We start from the raw sequence: 23,580 nt of genomic DNA on the forward strand, positions 1-23,580 counted from the left end.
TGACAATAAATACAACAGAGGAATTCATCATATTGTCTTTATCAGCATTTTATGTGTTTTCCTTCATGATTACAATATGCTTGTATTTCTGTAATGGATTCTGCTGCACTGAATGCACACAAAATAAAACTGGTTTTTTAAAAAGTTGGAGAGCTCTTCTTAGACTAACCCTGCATACTTTTATGCTTGCACTCCTCTATGCCAGTCAGTCATGTAGATACTATAACCTCTATCTCTTACATATTAAGCAGGTAGTCTGTCCCACACCTGCTTGCTTTAAGGGAGGTCATTTTAGGATACTGACTTATTCTAGGGTTGCTGCTGCTGTCTACAGTGCCAGTGATCTATATAATCTCCGTTAGACAGAATTAATAGGGCATCATCACCATTGGCTCTCTTTAAACCACTTGACAAATCATTCCATTGCATGGGGGGAAAGAAATCGCTTGGTTATGTGTTTCAGATCACGTACTTAGCAGAGTGAATGAAAGGCGAAGGAACTTGGGCAGATGCGTTGCTAGGAAACCCAGGCAGGACAGCTCCTGGGCATCGCTGCTGCCCCCTCCTCCATGCTGCATCTGCCATCTGAGGTCAAACCCCCCCCCCCTCCAGCCTTTCCCCGTTTTACTTCTTGGGAGGGGCTGGTGACTGCAGGAAACTCTGAATGAGGCAACCTGCAGTCACATGAGATCCAGAGCTGATTATCTGCTTTAGACGGCACGTAATGAACCACGTGGATGAACACATGGCCGGCACACACCCCCTCCACTCCCCCTGCCACGTGTCTTAGAGGAGAAGCTATATGGGCAGATCAAGGCTTGATACAGTGTGCGCCTACAGTGTGTGTGCCAAGTGGGATGCAGAAAACATCAAGGAAGAGCCCAATTAATGTCCTTAAATAATGAACGTGTCCTTCAATAAAATGACAGACATTTGGCTGTAGAGCCCATTTCATGGCAGAAACATCCACCACTTCTTCCTAAGGGCAAAGTGTACAGTCTTGGCCTGGGTGGGTGAACTTCAAAACTTGTAAACTGGGCCATCCATTAAAAGGTGCATTTGCCCAAGGATGATCCCCACTGAGGATAGGCAAACCATTATCTTTCTGCTCCTCCCCTGCCACGTGGGAATATAGTACAAGGTTGTTTTAATTAATCCTGAGTAAATATATGGGAAGAACTTTGAACATGCTGAATTGCCACATAAATACTAAACATTGCTACTAACGGATGACCAGTGTGGATATTTGGAATGACACAGAATTCTTCATCTGGTTTGCCATTCAACTATGCCAATGGAAGCTGGTCCACTGAAAGGGCATTCCTTGCTTATGTCTTCTCTGATGCAACCAGGACTACAAAGTTCTAAACCATGGACAGTGCAGGTGCCTGGAAGACCATCAGTGCAGATTGGGACATTAAAATGGCCTAGAAGCAAGCCAAGGTGAGTGGCCCCTGCAGTGCTGTAAGCCACAGGACTACTGGGGCTTGACTTTGCCACCCTCACCAGGCAGTGTATGCCCCAAAGAACAAGGCTCATGAGTAACTGCAAGACAGAAAAGTAGATATCCATAACATCTGTATCAGGTGTTTTATTTTGTGTGAACTGCACATGTGAACGGCTGATCTGGGAAAGACCAAAGTCCATATAGCCCAGTTTTCTTTCTCCCCAGATGGTATCCATTGCTGGGAACCTCCAAGAACAGCAAGAAGATTATGGTTCCCCCCCCCCCTCCATGTCTGTCCCCAAACTTCTGGTACTCAGAGGCTGCACTTATTAATGTTCTGGCAACATTCCAGTTCCGATTCTGCATTCCGGTATAGATTCTGGGATAGCAGAAGATGTTCCAGTTTGTGTTCCAGTTCGGGCTAATAAAGGCTGCAGGGAAATGCAAATACCATTACTTTGCAAAGTTTGGATATGTGATAAGTTGATTAACGGCTTTGCAACATGGTAGCCCAGTTTATTTGAACATCAGAACAGGTGCAGGCCATTTCTTAAATGAACACTATGTATCTGCAGTATATGTTTGAATTTATGGAGGTGCCTTCTGCCAGGTCAGCTTACTGGCCCAGCTAGCCCGATCCCTGTCTGTTCTGACTGATACTGGCTCTGCAAGGTCATGGGCAGAGTTATTTCCCAGCCAACTCTGCCACCTGAGATCGCTTAACTGTAGATGCCAGCAGCTGAACATGAGACCCCTGTATAGCACACTCTGCCATGTAGTATGATCCCTCCCTTATTTACTGTCCTACAGTTGAAGTTATCTGTATTTGAGTGCAAAATAGGAGGCTGAAGTTGGTTCCTTATTCGCACTTCCTTATTCATTACTTATTCGTGTAGTCATTCAGAAACACTAAGGAGAGTGAGTTGGAAAGCTCTGAACCCCAAAATAAGGTCTGGACCACCACATATCATATACCTCCACATTCACAGGACTCTCCCCTTCGAGGGGACGTATGCTGTATCTTGGTCCAAAGCATGGTTCTGGTGCCAGCTGCTCCAAAGTGCAATACCCCTAGGACAATCACACAAGCAGACACTGGGGCCAGGCTGCACCCCAAAATAATCTTTGGACCACCCCAAAGGACACATCCCCATGCTCTGGAGACTGTGCCCTGCAAGGTGACATAAAGTGATGCCCGGTCCAAATACCGGTTCTGATGCCACAAGCTTCTGTTCGCAGGGCTTCCCCGAGGCCTGTATTTCAAAGGATATTTGAATAAGGAAGTGACCCCTGCACCCAAAATAAGGATTGGACCCCCACACTTCATACACCCCCATCTTCAGCGGACCCTCCCCTTTGAGGGGACACATTCTGTGTGCTGGTCCAAAGCACGGTTCTGGTGCCAGTAGCTCCAAAGTGCGGTGCCCCCAGGACACACACACAGGCAGACATTGGGGCCAGACTGCCCCCCCCCCAATATTTTGAAATACAGTCTTCGGGGAAGCCCTGCGAACAGAAGCTCGTGGCATCAGAACCAGTATTTGGACCGGGCATCACTGTATGTCACCTTGCAGGGCACTGTCCCCAGAGCGTGGGGATGTGTCATTTGGGGTGGTCAAAATATTTTGGGGGGGGCAGTCTGGCCCCAGTGTCTGCCTGTCTGTGTGTCCTGGGGGCACCACACTTTGGAGCAACTGGCACCAGAACAGTGCTTTGGACCAGCACACAGAATGTGTCCCCTCGAAGGGGAGGTACCGCTGAAGATGGGGGTGTATGACATGTGGGGGTCCAAACCTTATTTTGGGTGCAGGGGGCATTTCCTAATTCAAATCTCCTTTGAAATACAGGCCTCGGGGAAGTCCTCCAAATAGAAGCTGGTGGCATCAGAACCGGTATTTGGACCAGGCATCACTTATGCCACCTTGCAGGACACAGTCTCCAGAGTGTGAGGATGTGTCATTTGGGGTGGTCCAAATATTATTTTTTTGGGGGGGCAGGCTGGCCCCAGTGTCTGCTTGTGTGATTGTCCTAGGGGCACTACACTTTGGAGCAGCTGGCACCAGAACTGTGCTTTGGACCAGGATACAGCATATGTCCCCTCGAAGGAAAGAGTCCTGTGAATGTGGGGGTATATGATATGTGATGGTCCAGACCTTATTTTGGGGTTCAGAGCTTTCCAACTCACTCTCCTTAGTGTTTGTGAATGACTACACGAATAAGTAACGGACTCGACTGGCTTTCAAGCAAGAGAACCTTTACCTTTTAAGGAATGAATAAGGAAGTGCGAATAAGGAACCAACTTCAGCCTCCTGTGCAAAATGTACACTGGAGCAGAACGGGATTGCCAGTGGCTTTCCCAGCACCTCTAAGATGATGCCTTGGAACTTATTTTAAACTGCTGGCTCTCCTCTTTCAGCAAAGAGATGAATGGTTCCCCCCCCCCCCCGCCGCGTCCCCCCCCCCAGCTCCAGGATTAGACTGCCGCCTGCTACGATCCCATCTTTATCTCCCGCACGCACAGCCAGTGATCTCAGCCCTGACGTTGCTGGGTCTCTCTCAGCGAGAGTCATAGATGGTTCCTGCACTCTCTGCACTAACAACTATCCTGAGCAGGTCCTTCCAGAGGGAAATCCAGACCAGTCACCACACTGTTCAAAGTTGCTTCCGAAAGACTGGAAACGATGTCTGAAATAGACTTGGATGAGAAGGACCAGGAGATTCTCGGTCAGGTAAGGGGGTACAGTTTTTAACTTGGAACCATTCCTCTTTTGTTGTGGGGGAAAGAAATCTATTGGGTTTTTGCATTTGCCCCTCTCTTGCAAAACCAAGCCTCTGAAAGGAAGGCACATGAGCACACATGCAATTTCCAGCATTCAGTAATTCTCTTGTCAGTAGAACTTCTTCATGTCATTGGAGATAGTCTCACATGAAGGCAAACTTTTAAAAAGAGTAGCCAGTAGTTGGTCACCAATGTGAAAATAGTATTGTTGGTAACTAAACCAGATTTCCTGGACACTTCTGTCAGTTTTGATGCTTCTGAAATGTTCTGGACATACAAGTAAGTTTTTTTGCAAGGTGAATGTTCAGCTCATGCCCCCCTGCCCCCCATCACCATATGGACTTTTTATGCGTCCTCAATTTTGCAGCAAGACACTGTGAGAGAAATATGGAGATCAACGAAGGGAATTTTTTTTAGCAAAAGAAATAAAAGATGCTCTAATTTCTCTGCTTTGCCTGGGGAACATTGGGATATACTGATACCCGTATCTGTTTCCAAAGGATTTGTCTCATGGACAAGTGCGGATTTGAACTCATGTCTCTGTAGACCTAATTCAGTAATCTCCAGAAGGATATGTGATAGAGGAATTTTAATCATGTTAGGTTAAGTTGGAGCCTGCAAAGAGGCATTGGAGAGGCACATTCTGCTAACAGAACCAGGATGTTAGTATTTCCCAGCTGGATTCTGGTTCAGGCATAACTAAGGTTGCCAACTGGCAAGGAGAAAAAAAAATGTGTTCTGTCCCTTTAAAAGAGGCTTAATGTGTGCTAAAGGGCAGTTCAAGCTTTTCATGGCATGGAGGTATATAATATCACCTGATGATTACTGCAGACCAAACTGCTGTTACATAGATGGCTAGAGGGACCAGTTTAAAAGTTGGCACCCCTAGGTATAAGTCAATCTCTTCCCAGACAGTTCTGGTTTAGGCAGTTTTGTTACTTTAGTTTAGTGAAATGAGAATTCCCCTCTCCCGTGATAGAAGTATTTCTAACTTCTGCTGCTACTTTATGTAACATTAAGAGTTGCAGTTTTGCCATAAGCACTGGTAAAAGAAGCATGTAATTGCAATAAGAGAAAACTACTCCCATATAATTATGCAACAAATGGTTCATATTTAATAAGAATTATTCCTAGTACATATTAGTTACTGGGAAGGTAACTTGGTGCAGTTCTTGCCAAAGAGATGGAGTTCAGAAGTGTGGAAACATTTTCGTGCAGGGCGGGTTTGAGCTAATGGCAGTGCTGATAAGAGCTGTTCTTGAAAAAGAGCAGTTTTTGTCAAGAGCTCTCACAGCCCCACCTACCTCACGGGGTGTCTGTTGTGGGGAGGGAAAGGAGTTTGTAAGCCGCTCTGAGACACCTTTGGGTAGTGAAGGCGGGGTACAAGTCCAATCTCTTCTTCTTCTTGGTTCTCAAGCTGCCAACTGGCCTGGAGAAAAATGGTTTGTCCCTTTAATAGAGGTTTAATAGGATGTTATTTATCAGGTTATGTTATGTACCTTCATGCCATTAAATGCTTCAGTTGCTCATTTGCACATATTAAGCCTTTATTAAAGGGACAGGACATTTTCCTCCAGGCCAGTTGGCAACTCCATGATTCTGGCAAAGTAATGAAGAGGATCTCCCCAAGAATGCATTGATTATTTGTGTTAAATGGTTAGATTTTAATAGCCTTAAAAATACACCTGCTATTGAGGCTTAGTAATATCTTTTCTAGTGAGTCAATTAATTGATCACTTAAATATAAAGAGAATTAATTAGCTAAATTCACTTTAACTGGTTGACATGCTTGGTTTTAATTTGCATGAATATGATTTGGCCAGGACCAACAACATTCCCTTTGCTTCAGCTAAATAGTAAATAGTTATAATTAAATTATTATCCCCCATGCAGGTGTGTTTTGATTTTAACCAAAGATCTAGAAATTAGGATTATCTTTCAGTTTTTTCTTCTTACCCAGTGTGAGGCTATTGAGCAAGTTATTTCGGTCACCATTCCCCTTGTTTCCTCATTTTTTTTTCAAGAAGAGGGGTGGAGAGATGTGACTGGCTTAATATACAGGGTTAGAGTTTTGGATTACTGTTTACAAAATACTGTCCGGACCAAGGACAAAAGTGGTTATGTAAGATCACAGTGGTCTGATAATGCTCAGCCAGAGCTATTTCCCCTTCTTGGCAACATCAGGTGGTATTTTGAAAATACAAGCTTCGGTTATCATGTATCACAAGAGAAAAACATTGCCCTTAGGGAAAGGAGGCAAAAACCATCTGCTTGAATATAAACCTAACCATTTCACAAGGCTGTGGGTAGTTGCACTGGTCCAAAGCAAAAACCTTTTCTTAGCACCAACTGAAATGACACAGAACAGTCTGCAAACTTTCAAGTTATCCAGAACTACTCATCGGGCTAAATGCTTTTCAGATGGATGGGTAAAGAGACGTCTCTGGTTATGGTACTGGTCAGATGCTTGCCAAACTTGAATTGAGATTCCTGCATATCACTTGCTGGCTCCTGCACTACCCGGGCTATTGGTAATAATGGAGAACTGCAAAGACCCCATGCTCAGGTGTTCCTAGGTGTGTGTAGGGTTTAATACCCTTCTGCCTCACCTGTAGTAAAATGCCAGCAATGTGAAATGATAAAGAGAAAGACCTCATCCCAGTGCATCTATATGCTTGCTCTATATGCCCTTTATTGCCTTTAACTGATTTTTAAAACAGGGAGGCTTTCGGTCTGTAGTTTGACATGGAGGATCTCTTGGGTGAGGACTACAATGGGTGAGAATTTCATGGGGGAGGGGTTACAGGTAGGTATGTATTTCCTATTAACACCAATGGAGTTGATTACCAAATCAATAAAGAACCTTGAACCTATGGTGTAATGGTATTAAGCAAAATTTTCTAGCCACGACAGTCAGTGTACAGGTTAAAAAGAAATTATCTGGTGCACTGTGTTCCCCCTTGAAAAAAATGCATTCCTTTTTTACAAGTGCAAAATGAGGTTGGGTTCGTGATGCTTGAACTGAATTCTCCTGTATGGGAAGGGTTTCACTTTTGAGTTGACTGCTGTTTTTCTTTCTCCATGTGTCCTGAAGTTTTCCAGTAGTTAGCTGGAAAATAGCCAGCACAATGTAAGGGTTAGAATGTTGACTAGGCTCTGGGTAACCCGGGTTCAGATTCCTTGCTCTGCCATGGAAACCTGCTTGGTGACCTTGGTCCAGTCCATCTCTTCCAGCCCATTCTGCCTCGTAGGGTTGTTGTGAGAGTTAACTGGAGGAGAGGAGACTATTATACGTTGTCCCGGGCTCCTTGGAGGAATGACAGAATAAAAATGTGCTACATGAATCAACAAGATGGATTTGCATTTACACCTTGACCATATTCAGTGGCCCAGTAACATGAACCTAACATTTGCGGGGGGCCCCCATGCAAGTATGTGCTCCAAGATCCTCTGTAAATCACTTTTAGTAGATTGTTGGCTGACAGCTTTGCATCTTGGATCCTGGTTCCCCTGCTAACGCCAAAGCTAACTGTGTAAGATCTGTTTGGAAGGCTCTGTTTTTAGTAACTACAGCCAACCCCTACCAATGATATGCACAAACAAATATATCATTCCGAATGACGGCCAGTATTCTTTGGTGTATGCTTTACAGCTCTCTTTCGCAATCTGAACTGTCCTCTGGATCAGGAGATTCACTTTTGACAGCTGCACAACAAATGCTCTTTGGCAGGGCCGGAGGAATAAAGGGGGAAGGCAGCAAAGTGGGCCAGAGGGGAGGAAAAGAAAGAGAAGGGAGTCCTTGAGAAAGGCCACACCGTTCCTTCTCCTCGTTCTTCTTGGCCTTCTGGGCCCTTCCACATGACTCCTTTGTGTCCCCACAAGTTCCCCATCCTACATATGCTGCCGATGGCTAAGGCTGCCAACTCTGGGTTCGGAAATACCTGGAGATTTGAAGGTGGAGCCTGGGAGGGTGGGGTTTAGGGAGGGGAAGGGACCTCGCCGTGCAGTCCACCTTCCAAAGCAGCCATTTTCTCCAGGAGAAGTGGAATAAGAGTTATGAATAAATAAATAAATACATTTATGCAGGCTGGAGATCAGTTGTAATTCCAGGAGACCTCCAGCTCCCACCTGGAGGTTGGCAACCTTGTAGGGGGCAAGCGCCTTCTTCTTTTTTTAGACTTAATTTATTTTAGACTGGAGGAGGTTTTTAGACTTAATTCATTGTGATCTTACCTGAGAAATTGTTTATCTGTAGTAATGCTGTGAGCTGCCCTGAGCCTGCTGCAGCGGGGAGGGCAGGATAGAAGCCAAATTAAATAAATAAATAAGAATTACTTGCCCCTCAACTGCTCAATGGTTGAGCCACTGTTGAAGGAGCAGCAGGGCTGGAACAGCAGCTTCTGAGCACACAAACGGTCTTTCTGCATTCTCTCCGCCTTCCCCGCTGCATGCTTCCTTCATAGGATTGCCAGATCTGGGTTGGGAAGTACCTGGAGATTTCGGGGGGGGGGACCCTGGGGAAGGCAGGGTTTGGGGAGGGGAGGGACCTCAGCAGGGTACAGTACCATAGAGTCTTCCTTCCAAAGCAGCCATTTTCTCCAGGGGAACTGATCTCTTTCATCTGGAGATCAGTTGTAATAGCAGGAGATCTCCAGGCCCCACCTGGAGGATGGCAACCAGTGTTCCCTCTAAGCTGAGTTAGCATGAGCTAGCTCACAGTTTTTTAGCCTCCAGCTCACACATTTTTGTCTTCGCTCGGGGAGGAGGGCTCCAGAGCAAACTACTTTATGCAGGAGCCAAATCGCTTGCTCACAACTTTAATGCCAGTAGCTCACAGAGTATAATTTTTGCTCACAAGACTCCACGGCTTAGAGGGAACATTGATGGCAACCCTATTCCTTCACCCGCATTGACACGATGCATGACTAGGCAGCCTGCAGGCACCTGCAATATTTGCCTGGTGGCTACTTTTCCATTGCAAAACAACCTGGAAGTATTAGGGTGCGTGTGCACGTATGTAAGCTTTCCAACAGAAAGGCAGCCATTTTGCCCGGGGTGGACTTTCCTCCTGCAATTCTTTTTCTGAACTACTTTTGGAGGGGTAGGACTATCATGAGGAAATGAACTTGTTGGGCACCCTGTTTTGCTACGACAAATTGTCTCCTTCCGAGGCCACTTTACAATGGAGAACTGAAGTGTGTTGACCTAATGGTTTGTATTGTAAGGTATGGTTTGGCCTGTAGCATCAACGCCAGGCTGTGTGTGTTGCCCAGACCAGACTCACTGAGGCTGGGGAGTGCATAGCTCCAGGAGTCCGGTATACTGTTGCCAGCATTTAAACTGGTCCCTCTAGCTGTCCTTTTAGTATCAGTTTGATCTGCAGCTAGAGAGGCCATCCTCCAGGTGAGACTTGGGGATCCCCTGGAATTACGGCTCATCTCCAGACCACTGAGATCAGTTCCCCTGGAGAAAATGAATGCTTTGGAGGGTGGACTCTGTGGCATTGTATTGCACTGAGGTCCCTGTCCTCCCCAGGCTCCATCCCCAAATCTCCAGGATCCCCCCTCCCCGGATCTGGCGACGCTACCTCTCACCTCCTGCCGGTGGCTGGAGGGACCTGGCAACCCTATCTGCAGCAAATACCAGGTGATGTGATTTACCCGCTTGCCCTGGAAGGATCCAGCTGTCCACTTCTACACATTAAACTTTGATTAAAGAATCAAGGCATTTTTCTCCAGGCCAGTTGACAACTGAGTCTTGAGCCCAGACCAAGGACTTCAAGGTCCACTCCTTGTGCCACTGGGTCAGTTGCAACCTGGGGCAACTGTAGTCCTGACGTCGTTGGCACCAGTTCCCTGGAACTAGCCTGTAAAAAGGTCCTCCCTCCCTCTTGACCTTGGGCAAGCCGTAGTTCTGATAAGAGCTGTTCTCAAAAAAGAGCAGTTTCTGTCAGAGCTCTCTCAGCCCCACCTACCTCACAGGGTGTCTGTTGTGGGGAGGGGAAGGGAAAGGAGTTTGTAAGCCGCTCTGAGACTCCCTTGGGTAGTGAAGGGCGGGGTATAAATCCAATCTCTTCTTCTTCTCTTCTCTCCTGTTACATAGGGTTGCCAAACTCCAGGTTGGGTCTGGAGATCTCCTGCTATTACAACTGACCTCCAGACATTAGAGATCAGTTCCCATGGGGAAAAAAGGCTGCTCTGGAGGGTGGTATTAGACCCCCACTGAAGTCCCTCCTCTCCCCTAACCCAGCCCTGCCCTCCCCAGGCTCCACCCCCAAAATCCCCAGGTATTTCCAAATCCAGAGTGGGCAACCCTGTGTACACTCTGAAAGAGACCAGGTTATGGTGGTAATGAACTTGCAGCCTGCCCCCTCCCCATGCTTGGGCTCTGCATCCACCCACCAGGAAGCGAGAAAGGCTGCTTGAGCTTTCAGTGCAACGGGGACCAGTCTGGCCTTCTAGGCCTGCAGCTTCTGAGCAGTGGCTCAGCACAGTTTGAGCTGCCTGCTTGCCTTGCCTTCCTTGGCAGCAAGAGAGTGCAGGCCCCGGTTAGCCCGCAGTCCTTCCAGGAGGAATGTTGTCCTGGCCTTTCGTTCACCTTGTGAAGTGAGGTGGGCCAGTGCCAGTTTTCGTTCTAACCCAGCGCATGTGTTCAGGTGCCAAGGCTTATGAACCAGCAGCATTGTCCTTCCTGCATCTTCTAATGTTACACATAATTTCTGGGGTCTATGAGCAGACAGTGCTTGGAGACAGAGCTGGCCTGACTGCACCAGCAACAATGCTGGCCTTTTAGCATGCTGGTGAGGCAGGGTGCAGTCTCAGAGTGGCACCCCCTGAATCCTCTGCAACCTTGCAAGCCTTCTTATGATGAAGGCATGTGAGGCAGCTATGCTTTTGCTTGGGGGGGACTTTTCAGTTGAATTAAAGCAGGGGTGGGTGGAGAGAGGGAAGCAGGAAATGCATTCTGTTCGACTCTTGGTCAATCCAGTTGTGTTCAGTCCTATGATTGAACTGTTCCTTGAATGAACAGTCTTTTACAGAATGGAATGGAACCCTTGGCAAGCACCCAGACTGCAGGGGCCAGACAGGTCCCTGCTGCTCACACCCATTTGCATCTACTCACCTACAGAAAGTTTAATAATTGGATTCAGCCAGCTTTTTTTTACAGATATTCAGATTCATCCAGGGTTGTCAGCTCCGGGTTGGGAAACACCTGGGTATTTGGGGGGTGGAGCCTGCGGCGGGCAGGATTTGGGGAGGGGTTTTAATGTGGTATAAGTCCACCTTCCAAAGCTGCACTTTTCTCCAAGTGAACTGATCTCTGTCACTTGAAGATCACCAGTCACCACCTGGAGGTTGGCAACCCTAATCTCACCCAACTCCCCTCCTTGTTACATGGCTTTTGTCCACACAGACCCCAAGACCCCCAACATCATGTTTTTGGTGGTCAAAGCAATGATCGCTGTCTCACCAGTGAAAAGGAATGGTTGGATCCAATCCAACATTTAAATTGACAGCAGGTACAATATAGCTAACAGGAAGTTTCCAGTTCCAGTGTCTGCCATGCGGCTCATCAGGTGGCCTTTGCAAGCCACTGTCTTCCCAGCCCTCCCCCCCCCCCACAGCAATAGGAGGCTATTGCTGATACAGTACTGTATTGTATGGATTATTGTGAATGCATGCAAAATTATTCTATTTACTTTGTTTATAGTCCACGTTGCTTGCTGAGACTCAAGGCAGATTACAAAACATAAAAATCTATTAAGCAAACAGCAAATACCTTCTATAAACAATGGAGTCGGGCTAGGATTGCAGACTTGGAAAACCACAATATAGAAAGTTGGCTACAAAGGTAGAAGACGTGGCAGTAAAATAAAGGTGACACATGCAATAAATGCAGTTGACTACAAAGCTTCCACCCACATTGCTTAAGTTTGTAATATACCTGCTGCATACTGCTTTCTGGCCCTCTGTGACAGGTGGAATGTCACCGATTTACAAGCCAGTAGAAGGTCTTGCTCTTGTTAATTGTATTGGAGAAAGATACAGTTGTCCCAGAAGACTAAAAGAAGGTTACTGATGGGTTAAAATATGTTCAGCAATGGCAGCCTTTGCAGTATATACATCTTACACGTCCACATGCATACATTTAAAGGCATTTGCTTCACCAGAGACATGACAGATTCTTTTCCCATTCACAGATTAAACTTTTAGAGTTTTTGGGCAGGGAGATGATTGATGAAGGATGACGTGCCCACACAAGGCCTTTCACAAAAGCAAAAAACCAGCAAAAAACCATAGACACTGCAGAGATGGTAGCCATGTATACAGGACAGTGAATGTGCATAAAATCTGTGTGGAGTGTTCACATGATTTTTCTTTTACGTACATTGAGTAATTCTTAGGTTGAATTCAATGCATGTTTGGATGAATGCATGCATTGAACCCATTTATCCAGGTACTCATCCCTGTTTTTATTTATTCTTTTTAAAGCATTGGCTCTTCCTTACAAACAGCTGCATGTGAGTTCGATACAATGTGCATACAGGGCTTGCAATTTGTGAGGTGCCAAACAATGGTAACTGTCCCCAGAAAACGGAGTGCGTGCGCTTGATCTTGTACTGCTACATGTGTTTGTGATTCTTTATATCTCTGCATGTGCAACCCAGAGCAACCGTGTGTGGCACCGCAAACACTTGAGCCTGGATCTCTGCTTTTCCACACAGCCGAATGGCAGGCCTCTCTCCCTCTACCCACACCCAGTGCTGCCAGCTTTGCCTGTCTTGTGTACCTTTTGAAAACCGGTCTGATTACTCTTGTGTCATTTTGCAACTGTAAGGAGGTGATCAGCATCTGAAGGGCACACAAACACAAAGTTTCCAATAGAATGAAGCATTCATTATTCATAACACTCTGCTCTTGCTCAGTCCATTTCTGTGAGGTTCACATACATCCACTCAGTGGATTGGCTCCAGGTTTGCTAAGTGGTCATTCATTGACACTGACAGCCAGCCTGGGGTAGTGGTTAGAGGAGGGGTGTCAAACATTAGGCCTGGGGGTTGGAACTGGCCAGTCCAGGGATCTTATGTGCCCCATGAGCAACTAGTGCAAGGGAGGGAACAGGAGACTGCTGGGGGGGGGGGAGTGGGTGGAGCCACTCCGATTGTGGCTTCAGCATGGAGGAACAACCTCAACGGCAACTGTTAAGCAGTGTGGGAGTGTCTGCCCAGTGCTGCACCGCTGGCTCTCCAGTCCTCCCATATGGGTTTTCCTCTCCACCCCCCTCCCAGCCCATGGGGTCTTGCTGTGAGGATATATCAGCTCAGAGCTTACCAGTTGCTCTCCTTTATATACAGTTTAATATGTCTCTGGTACATGGCATTTCATTTTATGGCACACATGGCCTGGCCTGACAAAGTGACATTTATGTCAGATCCATCCCTCATAACAAATCAGTTCAACACTAGACTAGAATCTGGGAGACCCAAAATCGAATCCTTGCTCTGGCATGGAAAGTTTCTGGGTGACCTTGGTTTATTCACACTCTCTCTCAGCCTAAACTACAATACAGGGTTGTAGTAAGGATAAAAACAGAGGAGAAGAGAATGATGTATGCTGCTTTGGGATCCCCCGTGGGGAGAATGGCAGGGTATAAGTGAAGTAAATTAATAAAAATAAAAGCAAATAAAATTTTCTACTTCAGTAATGCCCTAAGATTAGTGACAAAGTGATGTAATAAGAAGTAGATTTCTGCCTATGCGTTCAGCCTATACTTACGGTGTGATCCTAAACAGAGTTACACCATTCTAAGCCCATTAAGCCCAATGGTGGAAATCTGCTTAGGATGGCACTGCTAAGCTTGAGCCAGTTTGGTGGAGAGTCAGTTTGGTGTAGTAGTTAAGTGCGCGGACTCTAATCTGGGAGAACCAGGTTTGATTCCCTACTCCTCCACTTGCTCCTGGCTGGATGACCTTGGGCAAGCCGTAGTTCTGATAAGAGCTGTTCTTGAAAAAGAGCAGTTTCTGTCAGAGCTCTCTCAGCCCCACCTACCTCACAGGGTGTGTGTTGTGGGGAGGGGAAGGGAAAGGAGTTTGTAAGCTGCTCTGAGACACTCTTGGGTAGTGATTAACTTTCATAGCTTCCCTTAAAGAAGTCTGGAAATGATGGCTTTGTGTGAGAGCCACCTTTTGGCTCTTCAGCATCATATTTAAATTAGGCCTTACATGAAAGTTATGACAGTTTAAATCTGCAGCCCAGGTCCAGGCATTAAAATCAAAAACAATTCTAACATCCCTTTCGCTTTGTGCTATGCTGGTTAAACCAGGGTGTTGGGCAGGTTTTACCACAAGTGTGTTCAATAGCACTTGCTTCCAAAGAAAGGGTGAACCTGCTAGCCTCCAACCTGAGCTGTGACCTTTGGCCTCAGATACACCATGGCACCCCTCCAAACAGGGAAGCCCGCTTTGTCACGATGTGAAATGTGACTGTTCTCAGTGGCACATTTTGGGCTCCCTTAAGGGTGCCGGGGTGGAAAACTTAAGTCTGAAGGATATGTCCATCCTTTGATCACAAAATGGAACGGCTGTATTCAGAGACAGTGTACCTCTGAATACTTGTCATTGGGGGAATCTCCTCTTTCTTATAGTTCTTCTGGGGGCATCTGGTTGGCCATTTTCAGAAACAGAATGCTAGACCATATGGACCTATATTTATATAGGCCCAGAAATTTTGCATGAGCTCCTGATTATTTCAGTGGATTTTCCACAGGAGAGCAGGGGATGGTGCCCCTATGCTAACTTGCAGAGGCTGCGTGTACCATTTCAAAGTGGAACAAAATTTCCTGTTAAGGGTCTCGAGTATATCCGCTGACCCACTGCATCCTAATTTTTTAAAGTCATCACTTAAAAGCAAAGGACATGTTTTCCTGATTCAATTTAGCCTGCATCATATTGATCTTGTCAGTGGAAACTGGGCAGAGGGGACAATGAATGAGATAAAATCAGGGTCATTTCCTGTGGGAGCGCACAGGAGCAGAGCTCTGGCAGTAAGAAGCCCAGGGGGCGGGCACATGCAACAAGCCCCGCCCCCTGCTCCCAGAAGCACTCAGTCAGGCCACGAGGAGCAAGAAGCAGCCAGGTAAGTTGCAGAGCCCCCCCCCCCCCCTAGCCCCTCCGTTGCACGTCATTGGTATCTGTGAGGGCAGATCTGTGCGTCCCCCCCCCCAATAGCTAGCAATTCAAAACAGTCCAGTGGAGCCTGAGCAGTGGGCGTTGCCTTCTGACACACTTCCGGTGATGTCAGGGGGTGTGGCATATGCAAATACGTTATGCTAATAAGTTATGCTAATGAGCTCCTGAACCTCCTTTTCTACTAAATGACCCCTGGACAAAATTACACAGAACAGATAAAATGACATCCACACCTGTGATACCCTGCACTTAAAGGAGCTATGCTCACTGTCTTGAAATATGAAGGGGACAAAAACCCTTTTTGTAAGGACAGGCTCAAGCATTGGGGCTATTTTTTTAAAAAAAGATTATAGGATAGAGATATATAAACTTTTTAGGAATGTGGAAAGGGGGTGGATTTTTCTCCCTTCTGTCATAATACCCGATGAAATAGATTCACAGTAAATTCAGGAAGTCACTCTTCACACCGCACAGAATAGCTTGTGGAACTCATGGCCACAAGATGTTGTGATGATGGACACAGCCATAAATTGTTTAAATCTGGGATTAAACAAGTTCTTGGAGGAGAACTGTACTTGTGGCTGTTAGCCCTGAAGGTATAAATGGAATCTCCATGCTAACAGGCAGCATACCATATACTGGGAAGGTCTAATGTTACACCCAGTGGGCAGCTCTCCCAGAAGCACCTGGCTGACTGCTTGTTGGAAGTAGGATGCTGCACTAGATGTTCCTTTGATCTGCTTCAGCAAGGCCGTTTTGATCCACTTTAGGCAGGGGTGGATTGGCCATGAAGGCCATGGGGAAAGCCCTGATGGGCTGATGGCAAAGGAAGTCGCCCCCTGTTGGACCTTCATGAGGTGGGAAGGCCACCACCACGAGCCAGAAGCCCACACTTTGCACAGGGCAGAGAGGCATAAGATACGGCTGCCACTGTGACCTGATGGCCTGTGCTTCAGACAAGACTGGTGGGTTAGCAGGAACTTTTCCTCCCTTCCTGTTTTGGGAGCAGAGCTGGGTGGCAGGTTTTTTCCAGGGCCATCTTGGCCTCCCACTCTACCCCTAGCTTTAGGATAGGGCTAGGTTTGGTTCCAGTAACATACAGAGATTCTCTCTGTGAGTAGTGAAATGGGCTGGTCCATTGTTGCCTGAATTAACCAAAGCCTGAATTCAGTGTGATGGCAGCAAGGGAAAATATAACTCACCTGTCAGATTTGCACTTGCACAGTGTCTTCATTTCAACTGCTACCCATGAAAAGTAGTTATTATGAGCTTAGTCTGCCAACACAGTACCTGATCTCAACCATGCAAAGTTAGGATGTATAGTTGCTTTGCATGAATTGCAGCAAGATGTAAAGAGGAAAAGCCCTTTGCCTCACCAGCATCACATTTAAATCAGGCCTAAGCCATAAAAGCCTCACTTCCTTATTTGCGAGATCATTCCCTCTCTGGAGTTATCATGAGAAATTGTGAAAGATCATTACAGTGCTATAGAGATGACACAGCCTGGCAATAAGAATTCTTGTGTGCCCTTGTCTAGTCCTATTCCACATGAGTAATGGCTTACCATAAAACTGAATTGATGCTATATTTATACTGTCCAGATGTCCCTAGAGTGCCTGTATAGAAAAATTGCTTTCTGCTTTCTATATCCACATGCCTTCTCCTGTGATTACATTATGATAACATGCTGTGTCTTATTTCCTGTTGCAAGTCAAATGGTGAGGCCACATGGCCTCAGTAGCCATGCCATAAACCCACATTCTTTCACACTTTCATGCCAAATGCCAGACCTCATGGCTACACTTTTTGGCCCACTTGCAACCAGTCACATACACAATGAAGTAGCTGGAGTTTGGGTCATATGACTGCAGGCGGGGTCCCAAATTTATAGCCTATCCCCACATGCTGCTATGGCAACCAACACTTGGGCACACCCATGCCCACTCGCAATTGGCTGATGGTCACATCTAATTTGTGACTGGAATTGGGGTATAATTGTTTGATCCCTATGGGAGTGAACTCTTCTTCCTGTTATTTTTGTAATCTCTGGTAGTCTATGCTAAGCTCGGTACTGAATAAAGATCCTTCTTATTGCTAATTTGTCTCTGGTGTTGTAACTGAATTCCAAGTCTAAGTCTTGTGCCTAACCCTGACCACATACGCTACCTTGGTAAGAGTGTGCATCTCTGGATAGAGTTGCTACTGTGTTAAATCCCAGATGCTAACTAAGGGTTGGAATCTCTCCCTTAGGAAAGGCAGGGACTAGTGAAAAGAGGTTCTGGTGGCAAATTGTTGTGAAGACCAGAGATGGTACAGACTGTCTCGTGGCTTGTTGTTTAATGTACTGAAAAGTACAGGATTCCCTCCCATTCCTGGACTGGCCTGGGTGGGCTAATCCCTGTACAGTGGCTTTCTGTGGTGATCCATCCAAAGGGCAGGAATACTAAAAAAAAATCAATTAATTATAAAATTTAAAAATAAATTACTGAATTTCAGGTTCTTTGGACAATACATTGCAATTAATTTATATGATAAAAATGTGTAGAAGGATGACCTTTCATGTTCCAATAAATAGAGGACACTTTTCTCTAAAGCAACTGAGCACTGAGGTGTTCCCTAGGTAGCTCAGTCTCTCTTATTTCCTCATTCTTCTACAGGAGGCAGGTCTCACATGCTTGGTGATTCCTGTGTAGTCTCTGTTTGTGATCAAAACCATCAGAAAACTCTGGATGTTCCCATGAAAATTATTGACAATAGAGTCAAGACAAACAAAAGCACATCTTGTTTCACACAGCAGGTGGCTGACTTGTGGAACTCACTGCCACTAGATGTGGTGTTGACAACTGGTTTAGATTGGTTTAAAAGGGGACCAGGTAAATTTGTAGAGGATAGGTATGTTGCTGTTAGTCATAACAACTGAATGAGGCCTTTGGGTTCTAAGGCAGAATGCCTGATTATTAGGTGCTGAGGAGCAGTCAGGCAGAGGGGCTCCTGCCCTGTTTGTAGGCATCTCTAGGGTATTTGGCTGGCCACTGTTCGAAACAGGATGCTGGACTAGAGAGCGTTGGTTTGACCCAGCACGGCCACTGTTTTCTTCAGTGCATCTATGTAGTATTTTTATCCCATTTTTCTTCCCAACGAGGACCCAAAGCAGCTTACAAAAATACACATTTAAACAAATTTACAAAAACCACAATATACAAAACAAAGGCCAAAAAGCAGAGAAGACATCCTAGACTCCTGTCCATCAGCTGATTCCATCTGGCCAAGGCCACGGCCTCTGAACCATGGGCTCAGGCCAAAAGCCAACAGCCCTTTGAGTCCGGACCCCAGCCACACACAGGCTTTAAGTACTACAGCATCGTGTTGTCCTGGACTGGGTGACAGTCATGAACCTGGAACACCAGCAAGGCACCCAAACACCATACAGCAGACAAGACAAGCGATGGTGATGTGGAGAGGATCTGGCATATTGCCTATCAGCCACCATAGTGAAACAGAATCTTGAATCTTTGCACTGCAGACCAATATGGCTAAAGAGCAATTCCAGAGATGCAGGTGGCCAACAAAGATTATCCCAGCATCCCACAGACTAATGGATGTATTATGGAGCAGACGGAGACTGCAGTCCTATGAGAAAGTCCCATTGAATGCAAAGCGATTTAATTCAGAGTAGACCAGGATTACACCCCCCACCCCCACCCCGAGAACACAGTCGGCGTTCCTCTTCGAAGCGCAGCATTGCCCCGGGGCGAGCGAAAGGCGCCTTGCACAGGCTCAGAGGCCCAGCTTTCTACTAGAACTCCGAGGGCGGGGACACCTGACCCAGCCCAGCTTCATTGGCTGAGATGCCATCCGTGCAGCGCCGCACGCTCGCCAGCTCCGCCACGCAGCAGGCGGCTTGGAACTCAGCCCAACGCTGGTGATGCAGGCCGAGGGCGGGAGGAAGAGGGCGAGGCGGGGCGGAGCACCAGATCCCCAGATAAACTCGCAGACCTCGGGGAACCCTGGAACGGAAGAGGCAGCAGCTGGCGCCGCCACCCGCATTGCCAGAGATGCCTCCCCCCCCCCTCCAATCATCTGATGCGTTTGCGAGAGAGGCGGAGCTGAAAAGTCACCCCTTCCTTTCCTCGGTCGGAAACGAGCGGTTCGGGTCCAGCCAGGCATTGTCTCGGCTGGACAGTGGCTGGCGCTTCTCTCCGTTATCCTCTTGATTAATCGCGGACACAGTTGTCGTGTGAGAGCGCAATGCATGAAGCAGTCTGGCTTTCCGGCTCCGTCTACCTGAGCAACAGCTCCAGAAGGGCTTTTTCCAAGCACCTGTTGCTGCCACCCGCTCAGGCGCTTTCGATTGGGCTCAGCGTCTCGTTTAAACAGTCGTGTAAACCTTGCGAAGCAGCTAGTCGCTGCTCCAGCAAAAAGGCTGCTGTTCTGTGCCTTGCAAACTAAGCAAGTGTGGCTACTTTATGCGAGTTATACCACGGTTAAAGGACTCCCTGAACCCGTGCGCGCCGATCCTTTGCTTCGCCAGTTTCTTTTAAAGCATGCATTGTGATCAGAGACGCCGGGACTGAAGCCGAGCCCTTTGGCACGCGAAGCAGGTGCTCCTCCTCTGGGCGCCTGGTCCAAATGTTCAGGTTTTACAAACCAGATACGTCTGAAAGCGCGGGCTGCGTCTCCCAAAAACCTAACGCTATTTCCACAGCAGTAAGAGATGGCGTTTGACACGCACGTGGCCCAGGAAAGTGGATTTTGGAACACAGTAAATAGGGAGTTGATGCTCCCGTGTGCCACCCCACAGCCCCCCCCCACTCGTGCATGCTTTTGCCCGAACCCCCACATTAAGAAAATTTCAAAAAGATACATTCAATTCGACCAATCGCTTTACTTTAAAAAAAACAACACAACAACAACAAACCTTCATAGGCTGTGGTCACACACACTAAATAATCCAGTTTCAGTCCACTTTCCAACTGGATTTTTACTGTGTGAACTGGCAAAATCCAATTGGAAAATGCAGTGAAAGTGGATTGAAAATGGATTATTTAGTGTGTGCAACCGCAGCCATAATCTTAGCTGCTCGATCTGCTCTTGCTTCCTGTGCATGGTTGGCAGTGTACTGGCTCGCAGACTCGACCCGGGACAAAGCGACAGGGAAGCGTCTTCCGTGTCCACTCCTGAGTACTTAAGTTTCTCATAAAAAAATAGACGGGAACTCTGGCCAGGGAATTCTCAGCGCACCTCTGCATGGCGACCAGGAAGCCTAAACACTAATCTCTCGAGGAAGGGCTATATTTATTTTCGGGTTTACGGACTCGTTTGCAATCCCCCCTCCCCATTCATCTGTAAAGGGCTCTGAGCCACGGCGGCAGAAAAGTTGGAAAAAAGAGGTGCGGAGGGGGGAGCTTCGCACATGCCACTGTCGGAACTGCAACGAAAGCAGCTGAACACTCTGATGGAGGTGTGCGCTGGGAGTACCACACCTGGCCCAAGATCTCCGGATCACTATAACTCAGGGGGACGAACTTCATTCAGCCCAGTGTGGCTTCCCTCTGAGGGCGTGACGGGGGGGGGGGGGAAAGAGAGCAAACCTGCCGGGGATTTGTACCGCACCAGCCCAGCTGTTGGCTTGAGCATGCAGGGCTGTGAGCAGCACTCAGGACGGAGCAAGGGGAAGCGGGCGCTTTCGAACCGGCCCAGTCGGCGCCCCCAGGCCTCGCATCGCCCACCATCTCCCTCCACGTGGAGTTCCCCGAGCAGCCGCCCTTCTCGGGCTGCCTCCTCTGGGGCCGAGACTCACACACCCCTCCGGCCAGGGCCAATGGGAGGAGGCGGGCTGGGCGCGTCACGCGGGAGCGGGCCCAGGAGGATGGGACCGCCAGCCCCGGCCGGCTACTTTGTTCCTGCCCCGCCACGCCGAGGGGGAAGAAGGCAGAGCGCTCGTGGCGCCGCTGGTCCCTGCCCCGCCGCCCGTCCTCGGCATCGACCATGATCGCCTCCCATTTGCTGGCTTACTTCTTCACCGAGCTGAGCCATGACCAAGTACAGCGGGTGAGCCGGGGCCCCTCGCCGGGCTGGGCGGGCAGGCAGGGTGGAGCGCCCCTCGCAGCTGTCCCGAAGCCCCGGCGGAAGGTGGCGCCAGGCGAGGCTTTTGTGCCCCTCTGCCGGCTAGTCCTCCGCTCTTGGCCAATGGGTGCCGGGGCTCACGTTTGCCTAAGGTCTCCTTAAGAAGACCCGAGGGGCGCTCTACACGTGGTCAGATTGGTGTGGGCTGCTCCCCCCCACTTTCGGTAAATAGGGGAGTTCACTAGGGATGGGCACTGGAGGGAGAGCCGGAAAGGGAACGCGCGCGTGTATTGGGGGGGGGGGGGGGCTTTGTGCGCGCGCGCCTGTGCTGAGATTCCTTTCCCGGTCTGGGACGGGGGCGAGGGAGAAAGGAAGACGGGTGCTCCGATCTGCGTTTGGCGTGGTCGGCTCCTCTCTTCCGGTCAAAGGAATTTATGACGAAGGGAGGAGAGGAGAGTTGTAACTCAGCTAAACTAAAAAGAAGGGAGGCAGGGGGAGCATCTCTGCCCCAGTGGATGTCTAACCTGAGGTTTCCCCCTGTGTGCCTGCTCGCTTTCTCCTTTCCAGGCTCCAGATACTGGAGTGGGGTTGCTTCCCCCATGAACGTTGGGAGCCGGATAATGCAGTTTTGGAAGGGAATTTCCTTCTTGGTAGAGCTTAACTTCTCAGCTCTTCCTGCTGCCTTCCGCCGGAGTTGAGGCAGAGCTCTGATTGGGAGAAAGCGGCGCCTCCCTCTCCTCCCACCCATCTCCATTTTGAGGCTCGTCTGGCCCAGAGGTGCTCTTTTCCAATAACACAGGCTGGTGGGAGTGCGGTTGAATTCCTCCCCCCCCCCATCTTGAAGACTAACATGGGTTGGAGCCTCAAGGCACTAAAGTAACATTGTTCCCCCCTGGGAATCTTGACCACCTTTGAAAAACTTGCTTGATTCTCAAAACTTTGCAAAAACCTTCGTTTATTTCTAAGGATCTGGCAGCCCTGTGGTGGGCGAGGCCGTGGGAGTGGGGAAAGAAGAATTCCAGAGGAGTAGCTGTGCCTCTTTTCTCTCTCTGCAAGAATAAGCAGGATTCTAGTGGCACTTTAACACATATTGCAACCAATGCTTCCTCTAAGCTGTGGAGTCTTGTGAGCAAAAAGTCTACTTTTATGAGCTACTGGCATTAAAGTTGTGAGCGAGCGATTTGGCTACTGCATAAATTAGTTTGCTTTGGAGCCATCCTTCCCGAGCTAAGACAAAAATGCGTGAGCCGGAGGCTAAAAAACTGTGAGCTAGCTCACACTAACTCAGCTTAGAGGGAACACTGATTGCAACACTAGCTTTCCTGGAGTAGTACCGCATATACCACTGTGACTCTGCTTGCAGTGGCTTCCAGCCCTGGTGTTAACTGAAGCGTTGCAGCGTCAGTCCTCTACAATGTCTACATCATGACTTGCAGGTACTCTGCTCCAAACTCAGTGCCGTAAAGAAGAGTGCACTGGAGCATGCAGGATGCATTTCTAGTAATCGAAAAGTAACTGCCGTCAGCTGACACCAACTTGATATTTCAGGCAAAGGTCACCCTGGTGTAGAGGGTTTGGGCTGTCTGTCTAGAGATAAAGCCTTGCATGTGGGCTGGTGATTACATCATGCACTAGCATGTGGGTTTCCATCCTTGTTTTAACTTTATAATGAGTCTCAATAAAACTTGCAAGCACAGGGAAGATGAAGTGTGCTGGGGGCTGAGATATGCGGGGCATAATTTCGGATGGGTCCGTGTGAGTTTTCACGGCAGCTGTGTAGGCTCCCTTGGTCGTTGCATGAACAGGAAAACTTTTCACTGGGCCTCATCTGCCTGTTTCCTCTATGGTGTTGTCATCTTACTTTGCTTTATGGCAAAGGCGTCCTGTAGCTTGCACACAAAAGTAGGCAGACAGGAAGCTGGTAGCTAGGCTGATGCAAACAGGGCCAACTTCTGCTTTCTCTTTGGGCTTCTGTCCTTGACGGGGGGGGGGGGGGGGTATTCCCTGAGAGTTTCTCTCTTGTGCCCTCACACACAGGTGTTTCCCTCTTTCTCTAAAGGAAATAAAAATGATCAGGGAAAGCTAACTCACCTCGAACAA

General features: G+C 47.9%; 1 protein-coding gene across 2 annotated transcripts in view; it reads left to right on the forward strand.

The window, feature by feature from the left end:
- The first annotated feature begins 4,033 nt into the window (after positions 1 to 4,033).
- Positions 4,034 to 23,580, forward strand: part of LOC107118773 (hexokinase-2) — a 66,383-nt gene continuing 46,836 nt past the window's right edge. Inside the window, exon 1 of one of the 2 annotated variants that reach the window (XM_015421134.1) lies at positions 4,034 to 4,176. In XM_015421134.1, the coding sequence (XP_015276620.1) occupies positions 4,129 to 4,176 (48 nt within the window). In that variant the 5' untranslated portion in view covers positions 4,034 to 4,128. Of the gene's footprint in view, positions 4,177 to 21,278; positions 21,466 to 23,580 lie in introns of those variants that run through there. The other variant, XM_015421133.1, reaches the window with a different exon arrangement.

The sequence above is a fragment of the Gekko japonicus genome, unplaced genomic scaffold (genome assembly GCF_001447785.1).
Source record: "Gekko japonicus isolate JY-2015 unplaced genomic scaffold, Gekko_japonicus_V1.1 scaffold13, whole genome shotgun sequence".
Classification (NCBI taxonomy): domain Eukaryota; kingdom Metazoa; phylum Chordata; class Lepidosauria; order Squamata; family Gekkonidae; genus Gekko; species Gekko japonicus.